Below are 12,103 nucleotides of genomic sequence, written 5' to 3'. Positions count from 1 at the left end.
TCGGAGGGGGTGCAGGCTCTGGGCTGGGGCCAAGGGGTTCGCAGTGTGGGAGGGGGCTCTGGACTGAGCCTGGGGCAGGGGTTTGGGGTGCAGGAGGGGGCTCTGGGCTGGGGCACAGTGTTGGGGTGCAGAAGGAGGTGCAGGGTGCGGGCTCTGGGAGGGGAGTCAGGGCTGGGGCAGGGGTTTGGGGTGCTGGTTCTGGGAGGGGGGGTCAGGGCTGGGGCTTGGCATGCAGGAGGGTGTTCAGGGTGCAGAAGGGAGTATGGCGTGCTGGCTCCAGGAGGGGGCTCAGGGCTGGGGTACAGGAAGGGGTTTGGGACGTTGGCTCTGGGAGGGGGCTCAGGGCTGGTGGATGAGGTGTGGCACTTACCCCTGGCGGCTACCTGTTGGCAGCAGGCGCAGCGAGGCTAAGGCAGGCTCCCTGCCTACCCTGGCCCCACGCTGCTCCCGGAAGGGGCCAATGCGCCCCTGCGGCCCCTGGGGGAGGGGATGCAGGGGGCACATGGCTCCACATGCTGTCCCTCTCGGCAAGCATCGCCCCGCAGCTTTCCTGGCCAATGGGAGCTTTGGGGGTGGTGCTTGCAGGCCGGAGCAGAGGGGAGACCTCTGACCGCCTGCGGGGCCGCAATGGCCGCTTCCAGGAGTGGCGTGGGGCTGGGGTAGGGAGTCTGCCTTAGTAGCAGCCATGCTGCACCACCGGAGATCGCGATCGACTGGGAGATCCTCTAGGACCCACCGGTTGGTGACCACTGGGCTAGAGAATGTATCTGCTTATGCCAGCTGAGAATTTGTCTGATGTGTCAGAGGTGGCTCTAAACTTGAATGAAACACAGAAGGAGTTTATTATAGCTCAGCAAAATGATGTTTTATGAGAGGGGGCCAGAGCTGATGCTCAGAATCAAGCCCCAGCTGGGGTAGGGAGAAGCAGATTTTTCATGCAATTTGGTTTGTTGTATAAAGAATCGCCTACAGGGAAAAAAGATCCTCATCGTACCATTTGCAAACAGTTTGTGGTACCTGAGGGATATAGAGGTGACTTGCTAAAGTTAGCTCATGATGGTCCATTTGCAGGGCACCTGGGCGTGGAAAGAACATGGACAGATTAAAGCAAAATTTCTACTGGAATCACCTTTGTGAAATAGTGAGGGATTATTGCAGAAGCTTTGATTTATGTCAGAAGTGTAAAGGGTTAAATGGACTTAGTAAGGTGCCCCTGCAGCCCATTACCAATTATCAGGGAGGCATTTGCCAAAGTGTCTGAGGATATTGTGGGACCACTCCCTGAACCTTCCAGGAATGGAAAGAGAGATATTCTTGTCTTGGTAGGTTTTGCTACCAGATATCCTGAGGCATCTAATATTGAGGCAGAGACAGTGGCCTCAGCATTGCTTACTACTTTTATTAGAGTGGGTTTCCCCAGAGAAATTTTGTCAGACCATGGTGCTAATTTTATGTCTGTTATTTTTAAGCAGTTATGGGAGATGTGTGGAGTAAAGCATCTAAAAGCTGCTCCTTATCACCCAGAGACCAATGGTCTGGTAGAAAGTCTCAATGGAAGTGTTAGAATATAGATGTAAAGGCCTATACTTTAAGAACTTAGGTGTATTTCTATCACTTAGCTAGTTATAGAGGTATAAAACAAAGAATCAAAATCACGGTCTACCTGTGTATGGGACTTCTCTCACTAGGATAGTCTGAGGCCTTGTTCTTAGGCTAAGACCTTTGGCTAAGCAGCAGGGGCAGCCATAAGCTGGGAAGCGTAAGGTCACATAATCAGATTCCAAACCAGTCATATGGAAATAAGGTGGCACTGGGCTGTTAGAAAGAGGATCCTGTCCTGATAATGCCCATCACGACCAGATAAAGAAACAGATCTTAAGTGACGGCATCCTGTCTGGCAAGAAATCGCTAATCAATGGTTGTGGTTGTGAAACCCGCATTTCTGTATTGTTTTATCTTTATGGCCCCCACTTTTCTGTTGTTAATCTGCTGGTTCTCTAATTTACACCTAGCAAAATTAATTATACAGCAGACAAACAATTAATTAGGGTAGTGGGCTATAATTGGTTAGAGAATTATGTTACAATATGTTAGGATTGGTTAAGGTATAGCTGAGAATATTACTATATAAACGGGTCAAACAGGAAGTGGGGGGAAGGGAAATTGGAATCATGTTTGCTAAGGGGGGAGAACAGGAATAGGGAATGGGGAACAGGGACACAGGCAAGGCTCTGCAGCCTCAAAGCTGGGAAGGGGGACACAGGGTAAACGCTCTGCGGCGTCAGAGCTGGAAAGGGGGACACGGGGTAAACGCTCTGCGGCGTCAGAGCTGGGAATGGAACACTGGGGAACAGACTCTGTTGGTGTATAGAGATAAGTCCAACTGGTGTGAAGGGCTTCGGAATATGTTTGCTTGGAAACTAACCCCAATAAACATCACGTTGTCTGCACTTCGGACTTCTGGTCTTTTGCTGCTTGCTGTCTGCGTGACAAGAACCAGGGAAGTGGGAGGGTTGAATCCCTAGATCTCATTTGTGTTTCTTGGGAAGGCAATACTGAGGAGACAGAGCCGCTAGTGGTGGAGTATGTGTCTCAATTTAAAGAGAGTTTGCAAGGCATGATGGAGTTGGTTCAGCAGAATCTTAAGAAAAGCCAAAAAGCTCAGAAGGCTTGGTATGATAGGCATACCGAGGAAAGGGGATTGGAAGTTGGAGATATGGTGCTTATGCCAGATCCTGTGAGAGAAAATAAAATGCAAGATATTTGGAATGGACAGTATGAGGTAGTGGAAAGAGTTAGTGAGGTTACCTATAATGTGAAGAAGCCCCACGGCAGAGGAATTGTGTAAACAGCGCATGTCAATAGATTGAAGGCTTACTCTGAAAGGGAAATAGTTGTGAATTTGATTTGCTGTGCTGATGAGGAAACTTTGTCTGTCCCTTTAACTGATATGGTTACAGAAAGCAAAGAGGAGACAGCTTGAAAACACTGAGTTGGGGGAGGGTTTAGCTACAGCTCAAAAGAAGGGTATGTTAGCTTTGTCAAAGCATCACAGGCAGACATTCTCAAATTGGCCAGGGTTAACTAACAAGATAATGCACTCTGTTCAAACTACAGATCTCTTCCCAGCTCCTAGTAGGGCCCATTGGGCCAAGGGAGACATGGAAAAACAGATTCAGGAAAAAGCAGAAAGCATGTTAGCAATGGGAGTAGTTACTAGGTCCAAAAGCCCCTAGACCTCCCTTATTGTGATGGTGTCCCAGAAGGACAAACCCATGAGGTTTTGTGTGGATTACAGGAAACTGAATGCTATCACTCAACCTGACCCTTACCCCCACACCCAGAATAGAGGATCTGCTAGATATACTGGGGGGAGCGAAATTCATGAACACACTGAATTTAACTCAAGGATACTGGCAAATTCCTTTAGACGCTGATGCCCAAGAAAAATCTGCTTTCAGAGTGGAATCTGGTCTATCTGAGTTCAAGGTCTCACTATTTGGATTGCAGGATTCAGGAGCCATATTCATGAGGTTTATAAATGAAGTCCTACAGGGATTGGAAACTTTTGCAAGGGCTTATGTAGATGATCTAGCTAGCCATTTTCAGCAAGATCACATAAACCACGCGGGAATTGTGTTACATAGGCTTAGAGAGGCTAATCTGACAAAGTTTCTAAATGCAAGCCTCAAAGGTATCATACCTGGGACACGGTGCACAGTGCGCTGGTTCGCCCTGAACCTATTAAAAGCTGGCCTTCCCCTACAACAAAGAAGCGGGTCCGATCCTTTATTTTTAAAGGGGCTCAGTGATATTGTTGCTCCCATAATAGACCTTATAAAGAAAGGGAAGCCTGATAAGGTGGTGTGGACAGAGGCCTGTGAAAAGGACTTCGAGAGCATACAAGAAGCCTTATCTAAAGAACCTGTCTTAGCCAGCCCTGATTTTGAGAAACCATTTCTGCTATGCACTAATGCTTCCAATATTGGATTTGGGGCAGTGCTAATGCACGAAGGGGAAGGCGGTAGGAGACACCCCAATGAATGTGTAAGCAAGAAACTCACACCAGTGAACAAAATTATGCAATTATTGAAAAGGAATGTTATGCAATTGTGTGGCCTGTTAAGCAATTTAAACCCTATTTGTACAACAGAAGGTTCACCGTATTAAGCGACCATGCACCTCACATATGGCTGAATAGAGCTCAGGGAACCAATTCCAGGTTGCATTGTTGGAGTACAGCCTTACAGGAATATGAAATTAACATGATTTATATTAAAGGCAAAGGAAATGTAGTGGCAGATGCACTGTTGAGAATGGAGAACTCCTAAGATGCATCCAGCAGTGTCTGGGACACCCTTTTCTACATCAATTTTGCATTGGGTGTATGACACTGATTAAAGGAAGGTGACCATGTTTACACTAAACCACTGTTGCACAATTGTGATAAATCTTATACAAAGTATGTTGTGTAATGTATCATTGGAAAAGTTGTAGTCTGCTATGTATGATTATCCTGTTTACATGCATGTGTCATCATTATATATGAAGTTATGAAACTTTGCTCTAGGTTTGTATCTCAAACCTGTTGTGTTTCTGGGTAACACCTCCAAGGCAGATTTACATCAAGGCTAGTCAGCCTGCTTGATGGCCCATTAAGAATAATCCGCTCTTCCAGGGACCCCTCCTGAGGTCTCTTCAGGCAGTATATAGGCAGTGAATGCCTCCTGACTCAGCAAGACACATGTGACCCAAGACACCATGTTTGTGCCAGTAACTTTCCATGCACATGTGCTGTGGGTATAAATTGCAGACTGGGACAATGCTCTTTGTCTTCAATCCTGCACCATTTCACTGGACTGTGATTTTCTAACAAGAAGGAAGCTTTGAACGAAGGACTGATGACCCCAGATCTTTTTGGGTGATTCAGAGAGACATATTGCAAGGCAGCTGAATTACCATCACTCTATTTTCCTGACCTACAGACTCCGAAATCAATTGTAATGCATATGATTCCTTAAACCATTTAATAACTGCCTTCTTTTCTTTTCTTTTTTTAAAATAAATCTTTAGTTAGTTTACTAAAGATTGGCTGCAATGTGGTATTTGGTGAGATCCTGAAAGTGCATGTTGACCTGGAGGTGAATGTTTGAACCTTTGGGATTGGAAGAACCTAACACGGCGAATTTTGGTTTTAAGAACCTTTCTTTGCTAAGTCCAGTTGTCTGGATGGTAACCAGGGGCTGGAGTGCCTAGGGGACTATTATTTGGCTCTCTGTGAACTAGTGCAGTGATACAAGAGCTCACTTTGTTACTGGCTTGGTGAAATGTTATGATAGACTAAACCACCAGTTTTGGGGTGTTTCTGCCCTGTTTCTTACAGTCTGTCCTGATTTTGGCATTCTCAGCTGTAACCTATACCAGGCAGTGTGACAACCATTAATAAATATTTGTTCCCCAGATAGATACTTATAAACTGTAATCAAGGCACCCCTTAACCTTCTCTTTCTTAAGCTAAATAAATAGAGCTCTTTGAGTCTATCACTGTAACCCTTCTGCCCGCCAGAGTTGGCGGCAACAAGGGCCGGGTTCAATATCTAGGGGATCCATTCCAATAACACAATGCAAACCAGCTCGAGCCCCCACCCAGTGACCTGGGACAAATATATACCACCCCCGCTGGGCACCTCCAAGAGGCAATACTTCCCCTCTCGCAAGCACATAGTCTGAGTGTAGCAAAAAGCCTTTTAATAACAGAGAGAAACAATGTGGCATTATGTTGGGGAAACACCACCAACAGGATTCATAACACAACCCATGAGCAAAAAAACCCCACCCCAAGCAAATTGGGGCATGCCCATTTCCCTTTGGTTCTTGAGTCCAGCAACCCCAAATCACCCAAAGTCCCAAAAGTCCAACGACCCAAAAGTCTCTGTCCCTGGTCAGGGTAGCCCCAGAGTTTGAAAGTTTATCTGCGGAGCTTTACCTCCCAACCTGGGTGGAGATGGGACGGGGGTAAGAGGCACCTTACATGATCTGAAGCTGACCGCCCCACAGGTCCATAGGCCTTCGCTCCGCTCCGCCAGCTGCCCCACGAACTCCTTCTCTCCGCTCCGCTCCGCGGCCCACCAGCAGCGCCCGCCGTCCCACGAACTGCTCCACCAGCCGGTCCACAAACTGCTCTGCGTCCCACCAGCAGCTCCCGCTGTCCTACGAACTGCTCCACCAGCCTGTCCACAAGGCACTCCAGCCGTCCCGCAAACTGCTCCACAATATATCTTCAGGCTCCCCCACTACTTAACACAACACTCAGTGATTTCAGCTCTTAGGTGAATTCAGCTTGTAGTAGGGGAGCCTCAGTGCTGGTGCACTGTTAGCCCAAAGTGAGCTCAGCAGCCTGTAACTAGACTCCTAATGGAATCAAAATTAGCTCTGATATTCCACAGTGGAGAGAGGAGGAAGTGCAATTAGCATGTAAGGCCCTCACCAAGGGGCCCATGCCACCAAGTATTAATACTTGTCCCCAGCCTCTCTCGATTCACAGAGTTTTGGAACCCATGACCCTTGCCTAGCGAGTGCCACTTAGTTGATGGTGAGTCCCTCCATCATAACAAAAGGCCAAGTACAGTTCCAAGCACAGTTCCCATAATCAGGGTAATAACAATTTATTCTTCCTGCTCCAATAACAGAGACACTGGGGATCCCACAGCAGCCAAAGTGACCATTTGGGCAGCTATGGCCTCATTCTAGGCGAGGTGGGTGTACCTATGCAAATGAGATCGGCCCCTGAAGTTCTTTTCCACAACTTGCCACACCTCACCACCAGATGTCAGGGTGGAGCTCATCCTGACACTGCTTACATCACCGTAAGATATGTTTTCTAATCCTTTAATCATTCTTGTGGCTCTTTTCTGTACCCTCTCCAGTTGATCAACATCCTTTTTAAATTGTGGACACCAGAACTGAACACCGTATTCTATCAGCAGTTGCATCAGTGCCAAATACGGGTAAAACAACCTCTCTACTCCTCGAGATTCCCTTGTTTATGCATCCAAAGATTGCATTAGCCCTTTTGTCCACAGCACCACAGTGGGAGCTCATGTTCGGGTGACTATCCCCCAGAACCCTCAAATCTTTTTCAGAGTCACTGCTTCTCAAGACAGAGTCCCACATTGTGTAAGTATAGCCTACATTCTTTGTTCCTAGATGTATGTATTTACATTTAGCCGCATTAAAACACACATTGTTTGCTTGCGCCCAGTTTACCAAGAGATCCAGATCACTCTGTATCAGTGACAATGGCAAACTGTATTAATGATAATTTTGTTTTCTTTGAGGTCATTAATAAAAATTTTCAGTAGTGTATGAAAAACTCCAGTCTCTGCGGAAACTCACTAGAAACACATCTGTTCAAAGATAATTCCCTGTTTACTTTTTTTTGAGACCTGTCAGTTAGCCAGCTTTTAATCTATTTAATGTGTGCCTTGCTAATTTTATATCATTCTAGTTTTTTAATCAAAATGTAATGTGGTACCAAGTCAAATACCTTGCAGAAGTGTAGATATATTACATCAACACTATTGCCTTTATCAATCAGATTTGTAATCTCATCAAGAAAGTTACTGTTAGTTTGACAGAATTTACTTTCCATAAATCCATATTTATTGGCATTAATTATATTACCCTCCTTTATTAATTGAGTCCTGAATCAGCCATTCCATTATTTTTCCCAGGATTATCTTGCTCCTTAGCCAGCTCTTTTAAAAAATGCGGTTGCAAGTTATCTGGAATTCCTGATTTAAAAATATTTAACATTAATAGCTACTGTTTAACATCTTCCCATGACACTAGTGGAATGGAAAGAGTGTTATCATAAAATATGACTACATCATCTGTTTTTCCCCAAATACAGGACAGAAATATTGATTTCTGCATTATTATTGACAATTCTGTCATTTCCATCTAGTAATGGTCCAATATAATTGTTAGGGGTCTTTTTTGTTCCTAATATACTTAAAACAAAAGAAAAAACAAAACAAATCCTTATTATTTTTAACTCTGCTAGCCATACATTTTTCCTTGTCCCGTTGCTTCCCTTATCAATTTTCTATAATTCCTAGTTTCTGATTTATATTTATTACTGTCAACTTTTCATTTCTTCCATTTGTTATATACATATTATTATTTATGGTTGCCTTCATTTCCCCACTAAACCAGGTTGATTTTTTTTAATCCACAGGGCCATAATACAACACACACAAACCCACACTTGGCCGCCCACCCGCCACGCTGGTCTGGGTTTTATTCTCTTGGTACATTATAAATGTTATCAAGTCATGATCACTTGTACCTAAATTACCATTAAATTTTAGTTCTGTGATCCTTTCCTCTTCATCTGTCAAGACAAGGTGTAATATTGAATTCCCCAGTCTTTAATGTTTAGTAAATAAACAAACTTCGGAATGACACCTGAAAACATCCTCTTCCTTGTGATTAAAAAGCAGCTGCTGTAATGTCTTTTCATGCTAATCTCAAATGGCTTTAACAGATTAAGGTCTCAGTCCTGCAACCCACTACTCACATGAGTTTCTTGCATACTTTCGTATTTGAAGGATTGGAACCATAGAAGATTTAGTTACTGAGTGTCCTAAAATCAAACCATATTTTATTTAATTTTAATTTTTAAAAATTTCATTATTAGTGAAATCCTAATATTCAAAACAAATAACCACTTTAATGCTGTTAACCTCTGAGGGAAACAAATTTTTTTGGAAGAATTATAGGCTTTTAACAAAAATTTGATATCACAAAAACAGTATGCTGGTACAAGTTATACTACACAGCTGACTAACTGCTAACTGATCTAGAAAAAAAATCAAATTTCCTAAAACTATACTAAAATATGTACATCAATGCAAAAAGTACTGATCTTAAACACAAAGCAAACTGGCACCGCCTTGTTAAAAATGCATATTATAGTGATAAAAAATCTGGGATCCCTAATGAAAAGAAACAGCATGGTTTTATACAGTCTGACAGAAGGATAGTACAGTTCTGAGATTAGCGGCTTGAACAAAAAGCTGGCATGGAATTGCAGTCTTTTTATATAATGAATTTTGGCAAATATCTCCTTTAGGACCGAGTGGAAATGTTGTTTGCCAGGAGAAACTTCTTCTTGAGTAATGGCCAATCACTAAGCAGTGATGAAGGATGAGCTTCGAGTGAGAAGCCCTCAAAAGCCAGTTTAAATTATTAAATCAGAAAAGCATTATTTTTAACCATGATCACTCTTAGAAACACAGGACCCTGGAATTATAGCTGATTCAATGTTTAAACTAGGGTGGATTTCTACTGCAGGAGGTTATTGGAGTGTAGAGTGTCTCATCACAATTTCCCACAAAATGCCTTATTTTGCAAAACTCATTTTATTATTCTTTTGCTTTGTCCTTCTTGTGGAGAGCAGAAAGCACAGGAGGAAGAGGTGGACAGGTCAGCTGGAGGTGCAGAAGGCAAGGTAAGGAACCATAAAATATATAACTCTCTTGCTCTCGCTAAATATACATGAGTGAAATTAATACTGTATATATAGTGATAGATGTATACAGTCAGTTCAGTTAGACATATACATAAAATTTGCCTATTTTAATTGTATATGTGAATAGCTTCTATGGCTTCTGAATAACCTTATACAATCTTTACTGCTATCTTCAGATTTAACTGTAATTGGTCATGTTTCTAGCAGCTGTCATGGGTAACCTGGCCATTGATTGTATTTTAGTGAACACAGTCTCAGACATGCACACACCATACTGTAGATACAGTAAGAACTGAAGGTAGATGCAGAACAAGCGTTCAGCAAATTCAATTTTAAATATCCTCCCAGCAATAACAAAAGGCTTTATTTTAAATTAATCTTTCAAAGTGCCTTCTCTTTTCCTGTGGTTGTTTATTTAAACGTCTCTATTATGCAAATCCACCTGAAAATACATTTCATTTTCTCATGGCAATTTGTGGGGTTTTAGTTAGTGTGAATGGTATCCTTACTGCACAGGAGTATGTACTGTATAGGCTTTGTAAAGTTATTCTGCAGATACATTTTGGAAAATTATGTGGGAACTTTAATATAACTTTTTATAGTATTAAGGCAGGTGTGCACCAAAGAGTTATAAAGGTCTTAGCGAAGTTTGTTAGATTTAATATTACTGAGACTGGGGTTGAGAAGAGGTTTACATTAGGAAAGATAAGCTTCCAAACCTGCCAAGCAGTCCAGAGTATATTATCCTTTTTTGAATAGAGTTATGTCATCCAGTGACAATCATATCTTATAAGATTGTTTGCTAGGCCAAGAGCTTGAAAATAAAGTTGGGTTAATCCATCTTATTAAATGGAATCACTCTGACTGTAAAGAGTCATCTTTTTAGTCATTTTGTATTGTTTAGCATGGCACTGTGAACACACCTTTTTATCTACAGAAAGTGCTGAGATTAGGGTGACAGATGAAATGGACAAAATATTGGGACACCTGGGGGAAGCAAAAAACAAAAAAGCAAAAAAAAACGGCAGGAGCGGCCAAAGCTGCAATATCGGGACAAATGGCGTGCCGACCGTGCATCAGTCGGGACGCAGGACAAAGAACCAAAAATCGGGACAGTCCCGATTTTATCAAGACGTTTGGTCACCCTAGCTGAGATTCAGTAGACATTTTGCAGAAAATATATTATAAAAGAAGCAGAAGCAGAGAGGCTAGTATTGGCTAATATTTCTATTGGTATTTAATGCAGAATATGCAAGCACATGTTTTTGGTGACATAAAATTTATTCTCTAGTTTAGACATCTAGGGCCTGATGCTAAACCATTTACACCAAAAGGGATGCTTTGCCACTGACTTCAAAAGAATCTGGTTCTTACTGAATGTAAATCTGAAGCATGCTGGGCTTTTTTTCAGAATATTATGTTTGCAAAATCTAATGATTCACCACTAGTACTTGCCTGGGATTCTTTCATATATGGTTGAACTCTCCTACCTTGAAAAGTTACAAAGCAGCATAAACTGCTCATACACATTTTTGCAGTCTGAACATTTCTCTTTTCAGAAGTACTGCCACTCTCTTGGTTAATAAGTTGTTCTTGGAAGGTTTCTCTCTTTGCAAATTATTCTTGACATTTATTAAAATAAACTATTACCAACCCCATTGACTTTTGCAAAGTTGTAATAGTAGAGAATTCAAGAACTAGTCCAACTTTTTTCTTAAATACATGGATTGTGCATTGTAGAGGACAATAGATATTACTCGGTTTAATGTGAATTAATGATGTATAACAAACAATGTGTTAGCCAATGAAAGGATAAATCATTACATTTCAAAAGTATAAGGAACAGTTTTTATGTCTTTCTCCACAGATGTTAAATAACCACCAAAACTATATTCATAAACTACTTAGCATAGACCACTATGTCCTTGTAATTTATCCATATAAACTTTCTTAATGCATTCATTTAAATGTATGTAAAATGCAGTTTATTTAGAAACCTGAAAATGAAAATCACATTTCTTTTTATTTATAGACATTTCTGTAGTGCTCACTGTTAAAAACATTTTATACAGAGTTAAATAGTAACAGTATCTTGAACATTCCTGATTATTTTGTATTGCAAAACTCTGGTTGTCTTGTGTTAAAACCAAACCTGTGCTGAAAATTGCATGGTGCTGGACTTTTTTGCCTGCAGTCAAATGAAACCCAGTTTCAATGTCAGATTGCCATTCCTTATAGAGAAACACAAAAATAAATGGCATCTTTTATTTTTGTAACTGCCTCATGCATTCTGCTTTGTATTTCTCTTGCTTCTTTTTCTATAAATATATAAGGCAAGAAAAATATTTTCAACTATTGGAGTCTATATTTAAAAGTTTTCCATTTTCCATCTTAGATAAGGTGCCAGTGAGTGTAGTATATGTGCCCAATAAAAAGCTATGTACGTTAAGGGGAGTCTTTACATGACTTCAAAGACCTTTGGTTTGGGCTCTATTAACCCAAAAATCTTTCTGCTCCATAATTCATTGTTTGATCACTTTTTAGAGCGTTATATTCAAGGGTCTCAAA

At 41.7% G+C, this 12,103-nt stretch overlaps 1 protein-coding gene across 2 annotated transcripts in view; it reads left to right on the top strand.

Moving 5' to 3' along the window:
• Positions 1-7,052: 7,052 nt before the first annotated feature.
• GABRR2 (gamma-aminobutyric acid type A receptor subunit rho2) overlaps positions 7,053-12,103 on the top strand; it is a 67,857-nt gene continuing 62,806 nt past the window's right edge. The window contains exons 1-2 of one of the 2 annotated variants that reach the window (XM_043542657.1): positions 7,053-7,176; positions 9,464-9,514. Coding sequence is in view for 1 of the 2 variants with exons in the window: in XM_007063047.4 (XP_007063109.2) it covers positions 9,327-9,514 (188 nt within the window). In the remaining variant the exon portion in view is untranslated. Of the gene's footprint in view, positions 7,177-9,060; positions 9,515-12,103 lie in introns of those variants that run through there. The other variant, XM_007063047.4, reaches the window with a different exon arrangement.

The sequence above is a fragment of the Chelonia mydas genome, chromosome 3 (genome assembly GCF_015237465.2).
Source record: "Chelonia mydas isolate rCheMyd1 chromosome 3, rCheMyd1.pri.v2, whole genome shotgun sequence".
Classification (NCBI taxonomy): domain Eukaryota; kingdom Metazoa; phylum Chordata; order Testudines; family Cheloniidae; genus Chelonia; species Chelonia mydas.
This window is presented reverse-complemented; position numbering and strand designations above follow the sequence as displayed.